At 39.4% G+C, this 16173-nt stretch overlaps 1 protein-coding gene across 1 annotated transcript; it reads left to right on the top strand.

The window, feature by feature from the left end:
- The first annotated feature begins 11 nt into the window (after positions 1-11).
- LOC124717313 (39S ribosomal protein L17, mitochondrial) lies at positions 12-14744 on the top strand. The gene is made up of 3 exons (XM_047244144.1): positions 12-332; positions 426-636; positions 14180-14744. Exons 1-3 carry the CDS (start codon positions 135-137, stop codon positions 14425-14427), a joined length of 657 nt encoding a protein of 218 aa, XP_047100100.1. The 5' UTR covers positions 12-134; the 3' UTR covers positions 14428-14744.
- Positions 14745-16173: the final 1429 nt, after the last annotated feature.

The following is a 16173-nucleotide window of genomic DNA, read 5'->3' as shown; positions in this document are numbered from 1 at the left end:
CTTAAGATCTCTGGTCCAAAGGTGTCTTTAAGCAATGCGGTTTGTGGTCTGTGTGGTAAGATTTGCTTGTGTATACTACGAGCAGTAAGAGGGAAACGCTGTGAAGAGAAGAGAAGAGAAAGGGTGTTAATAAAATGAATCAAGCAGATATTTCGAAGGTAGTTTCGCGTCTTAGAATTCCCGTTAAACCACGGCACAGGAACTTAAAGAATGTGGAAGGCCCTGAAGGACGATTAAAGAAACTGCGTAAGACGGTTACTGCGCTCGTAAAGTTTGAGAGAATCGAATTAAATTACAACAGAGCAGATGAAGCCAGAGGATATGCCGAACGTGTATGCTAGTTTAATATACGTAGCTACTGAAAGTTATTTACAGCATAATGTAAGTGTAAAGCGTATGTCATAACATTTACCTCCGTGTTTCAGCTCATATCCGAGGCTATTAGGCACGGCGACTGTCATAAACCTACGATGGAAATTGCCGATTATTGGTTATTAGAAAAGCAACTTGTTCACAAACTCTTCAAAGTTCTGGTACCGCGATATAAGGATTATACAATTTCATACACGCGACTGCTACCAGCACCGACAATCTATCCAGGATCGCACTTAGCCAGATCTGTTTTAGAACTCAGAGGTAAGTAGGTCTAGACGAAAAAAAAAAACCACCAAACTATTTTGGCGTCAGTCCATATGAAATCAACCAACTATCTGGTTCTTGGCATCTCAGATTTTAATAACACTTTGTACACTTATAGTTTGCTTGATAAATTCCAAATTAAAAATTTTTCGGACCCATCATTTTTGTGTTATTTTTAAAACATCGAAAATCATGCGACTCTTGTTACGTTTTTGTAATAATAAAATCACCATATGTAAAAAACTATTTGACTTTTGACGAATCCCCTATTGGCCGAAAGCTTTATTTATTTGTGACAGTGTTTTTGTTAAGCCTATGTGTGACGCATCATCTCCGGTATATGGTGCGTGGCAACTTTCCTTTTCACAATATTTGCTATGTTCCATCCTGGACTTTTACAAAATTATATTTTGTTTACAAATGTGGTGTTTAGTTGTAGTGCACTATGAAAATGTCAGCATGTAAATTCATTCATGTTCGTTAGACCACACTGTGAAGGAGAATGACATAAGATATGTGTTAAGAAAATGAAGAAGTTGTTAGAAGCTGTGTTAATAATGAACTATCTTCAGACTGCTGTAAACTGTTTTTGCTTTTTTTATATAAAATCAGTGATTTGACCCTTCATTACTTCTGCTTCTGTGTTAATATCTTCCTCTCAGAGTGGCACTTGAATATCATGTACTTTATTATTTGTTCTGTGTGTTCTAATCTCCATCTATGGCTCACTCTTACATCTGGTAATCTCGCGTATTTTAACGCATTATATCATCTCCTGTCTCCTATTCTAATCAGTATTTTCCACATAGTTCATTTGTTACCAGTTCTGTTCTTAGTCTGCATAATTTTTCAGCGTCCTTCTGTAACTTAAAGTACACTTACAGTGTTGACAACCCTTCTGTTGCTTTCTGGTGTTGGCAATTAGTTTGTGTTGGCCATACCAATTGGTTGATAGGATACAGTAGCCAGTGAAAATTGCTGATTATAATTACTTGTTTTGGTGGAAGACATGATTGTTCTGGACAAGGAAAGTACAAGACTGGCAATTGTTGATCTGGCTCTTGTGGATTATGATGTTGATTTCTAGTCTTTGTATGTATTTCTCGTATTATACGTTGCTCAGAATGTGGCCGGATTTATTGTGATATTTTTGTGTGTTCCAGTGTTGTAATTTGGTTGAATGTGACTTGAGGAAAATTGGCTGTATTAAAAAAGATGTGATCTTTAGTGTAGCCCGAGATGTAGGTTAGGTTGAAATGTTACAGTATGTTTGGGAGTTCGCAAAGCCAATGAATTGAAATAGGGCTGTGGTCTGTGGTGATGGACTGAACTGAACTGTAGCATAGCCTAAGGTATAGATTAGGATAAATGCCTGCCCAAATATCCAAAATTCATAAATGCCCACCATTTATGCATGTTAAAGATTGATAAGTAACACTTATAAAAAGAATTTAAGCTGATATTTTGTAGGCCTACTGGGAAAAGGTGTTTTGCAACACTGCTACTTTAGTGGTTGGGTAACCAAGTTGAAAAACCTGTTTGAGTGTTAGTGGGGAGTTATTAGATGAAGTAAACTGGATTGTAAACACAGCTGTGTACACCTGTAATGAGGTCAAGTCTTGGCATAGTACATAACAAAAAAGAAAACAATACTCAAGTCTGAGTAATTTTTGAAATAAAGTATAGATAGTTTATATTAAATAGCTAGCCTGTAGGTAGAACTTTTTATCGTACTACTGCACAAAAATTAAAAAAATTGTTCTCAGTTGTTCTGACTGCACCTCAGATTGAAGGGGTGCTATCTAGCAGCAGATGTAACTGGTGTGCCCAGAATTTTTATGGCAACTTCTACCAATTCATAAGTTCCTCCTCAACCTCACTCCACAATAAAAGGATTTAAGCGATGATTTTTATCTTCCTGAAAGTGAAGGACCACCCCTCCCCACATGAATTGTTGGGACCAAATTTCTTTGTCCCTATAATCAGCCGAAACCTGAATAACATTCAGTTCATTGTTCCTTGCTGTCCCACAAACAAAGCTCATAGCATCAAGTGCTTCCATAGGCTTGAGGATACTATCTTGTACTCCTCAATCAAGAAGATTAGCTCCAAAGTGGATAGAAGATATACTGAATTCCTTCCTAGCTTGGAATTAAGATAAGATTGACTTTTCTTCTGCAGATAGCAATGGAGAGGATGGTAGTTTCTCAATGAGAACTTCATCCGACTTATTGAACTTTGTAGCTGTTTCATTAACTTGAGGCTCATTTAAGTCTAAAGCTATAATCAAATGAACAATTTGGTTCATGAACTCTGTAATTTTTTTCAGTTTTCACCCAGAAATCATCATCCAGAACTTGCTTTGGAATGCCTGCACCTTTTTATTTACAACTAAGGTTTGTAAGACAACTTTGCTTGACTGCAAACTTTAAAGACAAAAGAGATGGTTCCTCAATCTTGTCTTTCCTGGAAACTTCAGTGAAATCATACCAGCCTAAAATATATGAGCACAACAAGTTTAATAGGTGAGCTAGGCACCCAAGTGAAACAGTGTGAGGGACTTGAGCCTTTACCAGATTCAGTGTAGCTTTCATGTTTGCTCCATCATCATCTGTCACCACCGGAAACTTTTCTGGTCCATGCTTCTCAAAAACATTTGTGATAAGCTGAGCAAGGAGCTCGGCACTGTGGCTGTTGCTTTTAGTCATTACAAACTCAATAAAAAGTGGTTCAGGCCGTGAAACTACATGGTTAATAATGGATCCAATTTTTTTTTTTTGAGATTGCCCCAGCTGCCGCACTACAGAAGATTTCTTGCCTCCTTTACTTGCTTATTTGCATGACATTGCATTTATGCATACTGTGCATCTAAGTAAGTAGAGGATAGGCAATATTTTGAAGGTAATTGGAAGGAAGGTCTGATTCTTTGGGGGGGAGGGGGATGTATCCCTAGTGGATGTTCTACCATGGACAAGGGAGATCCACTGACAAATATGGCTTTGGTTCAGCATCTCCTGGGGGGGGGGGGGGGGGGGGTCGGATTTTGACATGGTGTAAGACTAAATAAATGTGACGAGCTAAAACTAAAAAGCACATGGCTAAAAATCTTGCCTTTACACCGCCCCAAAAAACTAACATAAAAAATACAGCTGTCTAAAAATGCAGTGAAAGTATCTCAAGGACAACATTATTTGCAGGATTTCAGACACAGAATTTATAATCATTCCTCTGCAACATTAATTAAAAATTGTTGTTATATATTTAAAGTAAACATCAGGTCCTGTTTATTTTACATTTGAAAGAAAGCCTTTGGATAGATAATAGTAGGGCTGATGTGGCCTCGTGTTTTAAATCCCCTATCCTCGTCTGCATAATATTTGTGTGTTTTAAATATTTGTACTTATGTTGCTTTAGTATCCATGAGGTCAGCATAGGATAAGATTCTCTTTGGAGTTGAGGACAAAACAGGTTGTGGAAGGAGCTCACTGGGTGAATTTGATTTAAATGATTGTGGTGGGCTTGGTCCTGGTTCCGACTAGTTGAAATTTCTCACTTCAACCAACCAGGGTTTATTAGGGCTTTTCCTTTTAGTAGGCTTCTCAGTCATTGTACCTAACTCAAGCTGTTTTTTTTTCAAATTCTGAGGGGACTTGAAACACTTTATCAATAAGCTTTTCAATTTTGTTCAAATATGACCATTTGTATTCCTTAAAATTAAATATTTACAAGAGACTCCTTTCTCTTTTAAATTAAAGAAGTTTCAGACAGGTCTTTTTTTCTTAACCACCTTGAAATTGTTCAATGTCCTATGGTCTATAACACGTTAAATATGTTGCTTCTCACCCAACAATATTGACTTGGATGGCTGTCAGTCAGTCAGTCAGAGCAGTGTTGCCAATTCCAACTAACTAAATAACCTGCAGAATTGCATGATTTATCTAAAATTACCAGCCACTCACTCAAAATTTCATCTACTATTTGCAGGAATAGCAATATCACTAATATTTACTTAAAATAACTGGAATTGGAGTAAAAAAATGTTTATCCACTATGATTTTAATTGGTGATGTGTCATGTGCCAGTTCAGATTTCACAATTCTCTAGGAATTAAGTAGTATTGGAACTGAATGATTTTAGCATCTTGGGCGTAGATTCTTTGTTATTAAAACTTTTTATGTTTGTGTTCTCATTGTCTCAGTACAGCAGTGCATTCACATAAAAGTAGGTAAGAAGGAACAGAATAGAAAACTATAGTCAGTCTGTCTTCTTCTTCCCACTGAAAATAATTTAACATTTAAGAATATATTTATCATCAAGAAACACATACCAGCTGTTTAATACAGTCAGTAATAATTTTGCTATCAATAACCATTCTTGATTAATATTCAGAGATATGACACGGATTATAACGTGTCTTACATTACAAAGCGATGACATAAGGACAATGTTTTTTTATACTGACTTATCATTATTGTAAGTTTCTTTTCTTTCCTTTTGTTCTTAGTACTAAAGGCAGTGAATGATATATGTAGTTTTAAGCATAAACCTTTTTCTAACTTTTAACATCAGGAGACTCATCCCATCCATTATTTTAACTGATAAATGATACATTCTGGCAGTAGAAACTTTAAAAAGTACAGATTTAGGGCATTTAAAACTGCTTGAGCCATTTCCAGGGTAAATGCCCTTTTATAAATTTCCTGCCCAATGGGCATTTGTGTGGTCCATATCACTGTGCAAGAACTTAAGACTACTGTTTAAATTTTAAGGGGGGATGTAATGGATTTTGGTCTAAAAAAATCGATTTTTTAAAAATTTCATTTTCTTGATCTACACAGTTTAATCTATGTTGAGTGCTGATTTTGTCATAATAGCAGCTTTAGAAATGCATTTAAATTGTTAAACTGATTAACTCTACCCTTGCGGCCACTCCCACCTTTTCCGACATTTGGGAAACTGCTTGCTTCAGCGGAATTTTAGTCAATGTGAAGGCTATTTTTCTTTTGATATCATTGGCTGACATCAATATCTTTACGTGAAAACTTTCTTGCATGTGGTTTATTTACGTCATGACAATACCAACACTTATTAGTAGGGGGAAGGTTGAATTTGCAAACCTTCAGGGGGGAATCAAGATTTATGCATAATGGGTGCTGGAAAAACTGTGTTTATGAAACAGAGGTTTCATGGAAATCGGTTTACCAACTAAAAAGAGGAAGCAGCTCGAAATGAAGAACATAAGCTTTCAACTACAGGAGACAGAAGAATTGTACAGGTGTGTGAATGATGTTGATATGGATTCCACTGGATTTAGACTTACTGGTTTAGATCTTCTCTGCCAGGCTATAAAGTTTTCAGTTTCATGTGTCACCTTTAAAAATGTGGATTGCATGATTGTTGTTGAAGAAAGAAGAGTGGGAATAGCTTGTGATTTTAAATTAATTTGTAATTCCTGTGGCTATGAATTTTCATTTTCCTCCTCCCACTGGTACCTATGAAAGCAATTTTAGGTTAGCATATTCTCTGAGGAAGGAGGTCTTTCATTGTGTGGTTTTGTGAACATGCCTCCACCTTGTGCAAGGTTTGAAAAAACAAATAAAGAAATGTCTGATGCTGTATGCGATACTGCCAGAAAGAAAGCAGTGGAGGAATTGGTTGAAATAAACCAAAAAGAAATAGATCCTGAATCTCCTACAAATGTTACTGACCTGTGTGTGCCTGTAGATGGGACCTGGATGAAAAGGAGTGACACATCTCTGTATGGAGTTGCGTCTGTTTATTATTGGTATTGACTCAGGTAAAGTTTTAGTTGTAGACATTATGTCTAAATACTGCCACCAGTGTGCAGCAAGGAAAATGTCCAACAATGAAGGCAGTGTGAAACTGTGCAAGAAAAGCATGCAGTAACGTGCTCTAAAAATTATAGTGCCTCAAGTGGGGGCATGGAGGCTGCTGCAGTTGTGAGGATGTTCTCCAGATCTGTGGACTAGTATGGTGTTAGATATATACCAAATACCTTGGTGGTGGGGACTCCTCTTTGTTCAAAGCTGTAACACACAAAAATCTGTGGAATACAAAAATAGAAAAGTTGGACTGTGTTGGCCACATCCAAAAGAGGCTTGGTGGTAGGCTTCGTCACTTGCTGAAAGAGAAGAAAGGTAAAGTACTTGAGGATGGAAAACCACTAGTAGGAAAGGCAGGCTTACTGTGAAAGAAACTGAGTCTCTTCAGTTATTTTAAGGGACAGCTATCAGAAAAAAAACAGGACAGCTATCAGAAAAAACACAGATAATTTTGAGGCACTGAGACATGCTGTGTGGGCAGTTTTTTTCCACAAACTATCCACTGACCAGCACCAATGCACAATCTGTGTCCAAAAGACGATTGGTGTAAGTTCAGTAACAGAAATGAGACGTGTTCACATAAACACTCGTTACCAGAACCTGTCATAAATGCAATTAAGCCCAATTCTTGCAGATCCTGATTTATTGAGGAAGTGTCTTCACGGAAAGACACTAAATGCAAATGAAAGCCTCAATAATTTAATTTGTATTAGATGCTCAAAAAGGACATTCTGTGGACTTGAAGTACTCAAAATAGGTGTCTATGATGCAGTTTTATGTTAAAATAATGGAAATAATGGCAGAATTGAAGTGCTGAAGAGATTTGGTATAGATCCTGGTGTGTTTACAACAAAAGCATTTTACACCATTGGCGAGAGCAGGGTCAAGAAAGCTAACAGATCAGTGTCTTACCTGCAAGTACAGGCCAGGGCGGATTCAAAGAGGAGAGAAGAGAAGCCTGGAGGATGAGGAGTATCAGTATGGAGGATTTTAAATTTGAGATAAGCTTATTACATATAGCAGTATGAGAAGAACATCTTTGAACGTCATTTTAGTCAAATGCAACTTGCACACGTCTGCAGTCTCAGAGAGCTGAAACGACACTGCAAGCAGCAGCACCAGTGCATGATGGGAGTGGCGACTGGGGAGGGTAAGAAGGAGGCTGGGGCAGGGAGAGGGAGGGATAGTATGGTGGGAGTGGCGGACAGTGAAGTGTTGCAGTTTAGACAGAGGGCAGGAGAGAAGGTGTGGAGGGGGGAGGTGGTAAGTAGTGGAAAGGAGAGAAATAAAAAGAAATTGAAAGACGGGGTGTGGCGGTGAAGTGATGGCTTTGTAGTGCTGGAATGGGAACAGGGAGGGGGCTGGATGGGTGAGGCCAGTGACTAACGAAGGTTGAGGCCAGGAGGGTTAAGGAACGTAGGATGTATTGCAGAAAAAAGTTCCCACCTGCGCAATTCAGAAAAGCTGATGTGGTGGGAAGGATCCATATGGCACAGGCTGTGAAGCAGTCATTGAGATGAGGGATATTATGTTTGGCAGCGTGTTCAGCAACAGGGTGGTCCACTTGTTTTTTCGGCCACAGTTTGTCGGTGGCCGTCTCATGCGGACAGACAGCTTGTTGGTTGTCATGCCTACATAGAATGCAGCACAGTGGTTGCATCTTAGCTTGTAAATCACATGACTGGTTTCACAGGTAGCCCTGCCTTTGATGGGATAGATTATGATAGTGACCGGGACTGGAGTAGGTGGTGGTAGGAGGATGTATGGGACAGGTCTTGCATCTAGGTCTATTACAGGAGTATGAGCCATGAGGTAAGGGATTGGGAGCAGGGGTTGTGTAAGGATGGACAAGTATATTGTGTAGGTTCGTGTGGATGGCGGAATACCACAGTAGGAGGGGTGGGAAGGATAGTGGGCAGGGCATTTTCTCATTTCAGGGCACGACGAGAGGTAATTCAGTTGCTCCAGTCCCAGATGGTACTGAGTTATGAGGGGAATGCTCCTCTGTGGCCGGACTGTGGGACTTTGGGAGGTGGCGGGAGACCGGAAAGATAAAGCACAGGAGATTTGTTTTTGTACAAGGATGGGAGTATAATTACAGTCAGTGAAGGCTTCACTGCAGATGTGACGACCACAGGTGGCTAGGCTGTACGAAGGGGACTTCTTGGTTTGGAATGGGGTGGCAGCTGCCTAAGTGGAGGTATTGCTGGTGATCAGTAGGTTTGATGTGGACGGAGGTATTGATGTAGACATCTCTGAGGTGGAGGTCAACATCTAGGTAGGTGGCTTGTCAGATTGAGTAGGACCAGGTGAAGCAAATGGGGGAGAAGTTGTTGAGGTTCTGGAGGAATGTGAATAAGGTGCCCTCACCTTCAATCTAGATAGCAAAACAATTTGCTATCTGGATTGAAGGTTGAGGACATCTTATGTCATCAATGAATCTGAACGAGGTGATGGGTTTAGGATTCTTAGGTTTTTAGGAAGGATTCCTCTAGATAGCCCATGAATAGGTTAGCATAGGATGGTGCCATGTGGGTGCCCATAGCCGTACCGCGGATTTGTTTGTGGGTAATACCTTCAGAGGAGAAGTAATTGTGTGTGAGGATATGGTTGGCCATGGAGACTAGGAAGGAGAGTTGTTGGTTTGGAATCCATAGGGCGTCTGGATAGGTAGTGTTCAATAGCAGTAACGCCATGGGCGTTAGGAATGTTAGTGTACCGGGAGGTGGCATCAATAGTGATGAGCAGGGCACCGTGTGGTAAAGGGACAGGAACTCTGGAGAGTCAGTTGCGATAATGGTTGTTATCTTTTATATAGGAGGATAGGTTCCAGGTATTAGGTTGAAGGTGTTGGTCTAAGAGAGCAGAGATTCTCTCAGTGGGGCGGCAGTAACCGGCCACAATGGGATATCCTGGGTGGTTGGGTTTATGGACTTTAGGAAGCATGTAGAAGGTGGGAGTGTGGGTAGTGGTAGGGGTAAGTTGAGAGATGGAATCTGGGGAGAGATTCTGGGAGGGGGCCTAAGGATTTGAGTAGAGACTGGAGATCCTGCTGGAATACTGGAATGGGATCACTGTGGCATGGTTTGTAGGTTGAAGTATCTGACAGCTGATGGAGTCCTTATGCCACGTAATCCTTGCGGTTCTAAACAACGGTGGTGGAGCCTTTGTCAGCAGGTAGGATTATAAGGTCAGGATCAGTTTTTAGATGGTGGGCTGCCGTTCTTTCTGCAGATGTAAGGTTAGTTTGCATGTTGAGGGATTTGGGGGATGATGTTGAGGCAAGATTCGAGGTTAAGAAATTCTGGAAAGTTAACAGGGGGGTGTTTTGGATGCAGTGGGGATGGATCACGCTTGGATGGAGGAGTGAACAGAGTTAGGCAAGGTTCAATATTGGTGTTTGGTTGAGTCTGATTGGTCAGGTTGGTGGCGAAAAAGGGTTTCCACTGTAGGGATCGCACAGGTGGGAACTTTCCCTGCAATACATCCTATGTTCCCATAGCCCTCCTGGCCTCAACCTTCGTTAGTCACTGTCCTCACTCATCCAACCCCCCTTCCTGTTCCCATTTCAGCACTACATAGCTGTCATTTCACCGCCACACCCCAGTCTTTTAATTTCTTTTTATTTCTCTCCTTTCCGCTACTTACCCCTTCCCCCCTCCGCACCTTATCTCCTGCCTTCCGTCTAAACTGCAACACTTCACTGTCCGCCACCCCCATCATACTATCCCTCCACCTCAGCCTCCTCCTTACCCACACCCAGTTGCCACTCCCATCATGCACTGTTGCTGTTGCTCGCAGTGTGCTTTCAGCTCTCTGAGACTGCAGACGTGTGTGCATGTTGCGTTTGTGTGTGTGTGTGTGTGTGTGTGTGTGTTTGTGTGTGTGTGTGTGTGTGTGTACTGCTGACAAAGGTCTTAATGGCCAAAAGCTTTAATTGTGTGAATCTTTTTGTTGTGCCTATCACGACTCAGCATCTCCTCTATATGGTGAGTAGCAACTTTCCTTCTCTGATATTGTTACATTCCATCCTGGATTTTCCATAGTTTGATTTTTGAATGTAATTTTCTCTGTTTTACATTATTAGAAGCCTTTTCTGAAAAAGTGTATGCACTAATGCTACGAAATTTTCATGAACTGTTCGCAACGTGTTGCTATCTCCCTGGAACTAAAAAATACGTGATCCTGCAGTTACAATCTGATTTTTAGATGATTGTATGTAGAAAAAAAGTTAATTTTGGTGTGCAAAATGAAAAACTTTGTCAATGATACAATAATAAATTTTTCAGATTAATTGCATGATTAGAATTTGAGTTTATGGCTCTTTTATAAAACAGACAATAAAAAATTAAAAATACAAATTTATGGCAAAATATTAATCCTGCATATTTTATTATATTTTTCCATTAAAAAACACAGCTTTTTTGCTTTACGACATACCAAATTTTAGATTTGTACATTAATAAATACGGCTGTAACGATATTTTTAAAATAAATGTTTACATTTTCCATTGCATCCCCCCCCCCCCCCCCCCCCCCCCCGCCCCCCTCTTAAGGAATAAATTATACGGCAAACATTCTGCACAGTATATTCCGTTATGCTACCTCATAAATTCAAACACTCCACATCTTTGATGAGGTTTATCTAACACTGATTTCCTCATTCATACCACAATCTTGTCTAATCATTAGTATTGTTCACTTCCCATCATTCACTGTGCAAAAAGTTACCAGCTGCAGCACAGTACACAAAAACTGCTGACACTATAAATGCAATTTTACATGTGTCTTCTTAAACACCGATTATCTTCTTCTGGTTTTCCTGTACTTAGCGATTGAATCCAGATGTACATTCTAAGAAATTTCTTCATCAAATAAAGGCTGATGTTTGATACTAGTAGACTTCTTTTGGTGAGAAATGCCCCTGTTTGCTTGTACTGGTCTGGTATTTATATCCTGCGTCCTTCATACATCATGTGTCATTTTGCTACCGAGGTAGTAGAATTCCTTCACTTTTGTTCACTGGCATGGTCCCCGGTTTTGATGGTTAATATTATGATTAACCCCAGTTCTGTTACTCCTCTTTCTTTCTTAATTCTCTCAAACTATATTCCTTGCTCAGTAGATTTTTCATTCCATTCAACAGGTTCTATAATTCTTCCTCTGTCTCTAAGGATAGTAATGCAGTCAGCAAATCTTATAATTGATATCATTTCGCCTTGAATTTTAATCCCTCTTTCAAACCTGCGTTATTTTCTTCATTGGTTATTAGATATGTAATTTGAACAATAGAGGAGGAGAGACAGCACCCCTCTCCCCCTATTTATGGTTTTTTTAACCTTAGCACTTCTCAACTGGACTTCCATTTTTATTCGACCCACTTCCTTTTTGTATGCATTGTATGTAATCCATCTTTCCCAATAGGATTTTGGACTTTTATTGTTGATTCCTTTGTTTTAAATTCACTCAAAGTAGTTTAACTTTTTGGCTTATGCAAGCTAAATTTAGCTACTTTGTGAAACTGCTGCTGTTTCTGCAGTTACAGCAAATAGCTGCTGTTGATCTCTTCCTGATAGATGGGTACCTACATACTGATATTATCGTGCATCAGTAGTTATCTACGTTCCTAAAGAACAAGTCTGTTTACAATCAATGTTTTGTAAGACTTAAAAGTGAACTTCACAGATTGGCCCTCTTAGTTTTTCTTCATAATTATAGAATTTGAATCTGTGTCCAAACATCAGTTTCCCTTAAGTAGTATGATGTAATGATTGGAACTGGATAAGACAAATTTGCGAGTCTGTTGTTGGTAGTGAATTAAAATCATTGTTAGTAATTTTCTGTAGTAGTTCGTAAGTAAAGGTGGGTGGGAATTTGTTATATTGGTTTAAAATTTAATGATATTCTCACAAATTTTGGCTGAGTTGGAAATAAAACATACAAGCAGGTAATTGTTATGGTGATTGTATAATCTCAGGAAACACTACACTTCAGTCCTATTATGACAATCATATTTTTGTGTTGAGATTCGTTGGCTTGTCAACTCACAACCAAACAATCATAGTCCAGCGTAACATAGACATTGGACTTCACTACAGATCAACTTTGATAGCACATCTAGTCTTTTATATTCACCAAATAAGTAAAAAATTAATAACCAACCCTTAGAGTTCATAACAACCAGATCAATAAAAGGTATTCTGGCCCTCTCTGCGTTGGAAATAATGTAATCAGTTTGCATCTTCTGCCGAAAGAAGTCTTTAATGTCAGCTTTTGCTACAACCAATGTCAACAAATTGCCAACTTAACATGCAAGGAACCCCTTGAGTGCGAAGTCGCAAGTTCAGTCTTTTTGTGAGGCTCATTTGAAAGTGTTGTGTTGACAGTTATGACAGGAAAAATAATAGCTGTTAATGACTCACCATTTGTATCAGAAGGGCAACAGCAAATGAGTTCTGAGAGATGCAGAGCTGGACATTTTGACAATCAATAAATGTTCAGAACAAACTATTAACTATCATGGAACACCAAATGAAAAATGGCATGCCACAGTGATCACAAAACTTCCCACCATCAAGACTGAAGGTAAACTACTTGTGAGTGACAAACGATGCAGGCCATTCAGCTAGGTATCCTCTCTTAAAGAATGCATACAGAATCATATGGGTGTGATCGCCTAGAACCTAAGACAGATCCACATATCGGAGAGTACCAAGCAGGGTTTAGGAAGGGAAGATTGTCCAAAACATATGGTAACTTTGTCCTGGTGGGGTATTCAAACTACCATCATTACTTTGTCTGGATGCATTTCATGGTCATTTCACTGACGATGTAAAAAAAATTGATGTTATAGCCCTTGACCTTGTGATCATTCCTGCAGCAATGATTTCTGTGTTACAACACCTGGACGTTAATATACCTAAATAAACCTCTTGTTTAGGAACAGTACAAAAAGTGGTTTTGTGAGCCAAGCTGTGAACTGACTTCTGCCAGGAAAAATAAAGTGTCCTGCCACCCTCAGTATTGCACAGTGGGCTTTGGATGGCTGGAAAAGCATTGAAGCACCAATGATGGTGAAATCATTCTAGAGATGTTGTATTTCAAATATTCTGGATGGCAGTGAAGGTGATGTGCTCAGAAACGACACCAAGGATGATGGGGAAAGAGGAAATGAATGTGTTTTTGTCGCACACCCCTCTGAGGTTACCAGTAATGATGACACTAGTGTATGATGATGAGTAACCTCTGTATTTTATGTCTATTTTTATTTGTGTGTCATTTAGGTAATCACGTTAGGTGTTCTTTTTTAATAATTACTGTGTCACAAACAGTGGGTCACTTAAAAATTGTTGTTTTGGTAGTTCATGTATACATCTATTGTTGTGCAAAGTAAATTTAGCCTACTAGTGATGTACCAACAAACTCTTAGTTTTATGATTTTAATTTTTAAAATCGGGGTGGCATTACATTCTATGATGCATTAGATTTGTGTAAATGGAGTTTTTCCCTATAGTGTTGTTCACAAAAGGTGGTGCTGGTTTGGATCTGTGACTGACTATCAATAAAAAAGTTCATAAGGGAATTAATGTTATGAAGCTGCTTTCTGTTAAAGAACTATTTGTGAACCTATTATTTGTCCATTGTGTTACAACGTGTAGAAAACATTATAACACAGGTTTATATAACTGATTTTCCAGGTAATATCTACCCTCCTTTGGTGCCAGATACGACCTCAAATCGTGGCCTCCTGCACAATGTTCTACTGGATGAGGCACGACGAGAGTTTCGCGCCAAGAAGTACGCCGAGATAGCTGCTTCTGTAGGGAAGAGTTCTGTGACAACCCCATCCTCGCACACAGAGGCACCTGTGAAAGACTCCAGTGTGTCTTCTGGTGAAAGTCCGTCTTCAAAACCTGAGGAAGATGCTCGTCCATCAGCTGTATAGTGTGGCTGCCAGTTAACTGTGTGTAAATTTTTCTAGTTGCAGAGCAGATCTCAAAACATATGTAGTTATAAAAAAAAGAAAACTTATGTGCAGTCACATAATTGGCAGTTTTACTTACATATAATTTTTTAGGTCATTGTAAGAGTGATCCGTCTTTGAGCAATTGATTGTTTTTCACCATTCAGCTAGGTAATTTTGTAAAGAGACTACAAGAAAAAAATGTTTCTGCTACATGCAGCTTTTCTTCCTATATTACTGCTATACTACTGAACTGTTTCGAAAATGTGTGTGTTGTGTAAATAAATTATTAGACTGTTTGGAGTTATGTGCGTTATGCCCCATATTCCACTTTTACAGTAAAAAATGCCAACGATAATTTAAGAGCATTTGTCATTCAGGTAGCTGCTGGTTGAAAGGTTGGTGTTGAATCTTTTTATTTATCCCTGTTGCTGAAGCGAACCTCAGTAAATCAGATGCGAGACATTCTCACTTTTTATGCCGCATCATATAGGATAAAATCATCTACCACCGTAGCCTTCACCAGGAGCAGCCTATTTTCGTGGTTGCCACCACAGCAACAGCCACAACAATCAGTTGCTACTGGGATTTTTTGTGGCATCCACAGTAGATTGGGCATTGTCAGAGAGCAGTGTTACATTCTCTTATGTAGAGGAGTTTCTCCACACTTGTGGAGAAGTGGGATTATTGGTTAACAGGCGTTGTGCTACCATTGGTGGGCTGTCATCATTGACAAGGAAGATAATTTACCAGTGCTGATGCTGAAGAAGTGGGTTACTGACTAACAATCTTGTAGCTATCATTGGTGGGCCAGCGTCATTGGTTGGAAATCAATTTTCCGCACTTGTGCTGGAGAAGAATTATTTGATGAAATTCCTCCTGCTGCTATTGGTGGGCCCATATCATTGGCTAGAAGTGAAATGGTCAGAGCATGAGAGGTGGAATGTTTATCCAAAATATTACTGACCACATAGGTGGCTTCCAGGGCATCACACACCGTGGCCACGTATTCACTTCCTTGATGGCTTGGAGTCACATTGTTGGAAGTCTGTAGCTGCCCTTTATATTGAAGTTACATGTGTTCTAAGAAATTTCAACATTACTTGGACTTTCCTTTTGCAAATGTTGGTTTCCTTAGCCTGCACACATATGTTATTGGAGACTATGTCAAGGCCACAATTCTCGTGATATTCTGCTACTGCTAACTTCATACTTTGTTTCAGCCACTTTTGGTGTTAATGTTTCTTAATATGTTCTTTAACAGTCACCCTGTTTAGCCAACATATACTTTGCTGCAGCCACACATCATTTCATAGACATGCACAGTGTGGAGGGAATCGAGTGCATCTGTTTTCCGTAAAGTCTTTTACTTTGTTTTGACTGAAAAAAGTGGTCTGAATACCATTTTTCCTTAAAATTCTGCTTATGCGGTCAAAGCGCCAGAAACAAGCAGAGTAACTTAAAGGAGTGAGATGGCGGTTCCTCGCTCTTCCTATTAGCATAATTAATATTTCGCTTGAAAGCCCTGTTGGCAATATGCACATGTTGTGGACACATTTTGTCTGAAATATCCAGATGCCACAGTGCTGGAAAGTTCAACAATAGCTAGATTACTTGTCCATTTCCAGAAATGTGGATCACTTGCAGACAATTAGAGAACCAGGAGACCAGACATTTTGTTGGATGCTAAACTGGCTAAGGGGAGAGATGTGATGTTGCTTTTGCCGT

This window comes from Schistocerca piceifrons, chromosome 9 (genome assembly GCF_021461385.2).
Source record: "Schistocerca piceifrons isolate TAMUIC-IGC-003096 chromosome 9, iqSchPice1.1, whole genome shotgun sequence".
NCBI classification, from domain to species: Eukaryota; Metazoa; Arthropoda; class Insecta; order Orthoptera; family Acrididae; genus Schistocerca; species Schistocerca piceifrons.
This window is presented reverse-complemented; position numbering and strand designations above follow the sequence as displayed.

Excerpts from the sequence above, each read along its gene's own strand:
- LOC124717313 (XM_047244144.1), top strand. The coding sequence starts at position 135 with ATGAATCAAGCAGATATTTCGAAGGTAGTTTCGCGTCTTAGAATTCCC. Across the intron at positions 333-425 it reads CCAGAGGATATGCCGAACGT|CTCATATCCGAGGCTATTAG; the intron begins GTATGCTAGTTT and ends TCCGTGTTTCAG. Across the intron at positions 637-14,179 it reads ATCTGTTTTAGAACTCAGAG|GTAATATCTACCCTCCTTTG; the intron begins GTAAGTAGGTCT and ends CTGATTTTCCAG.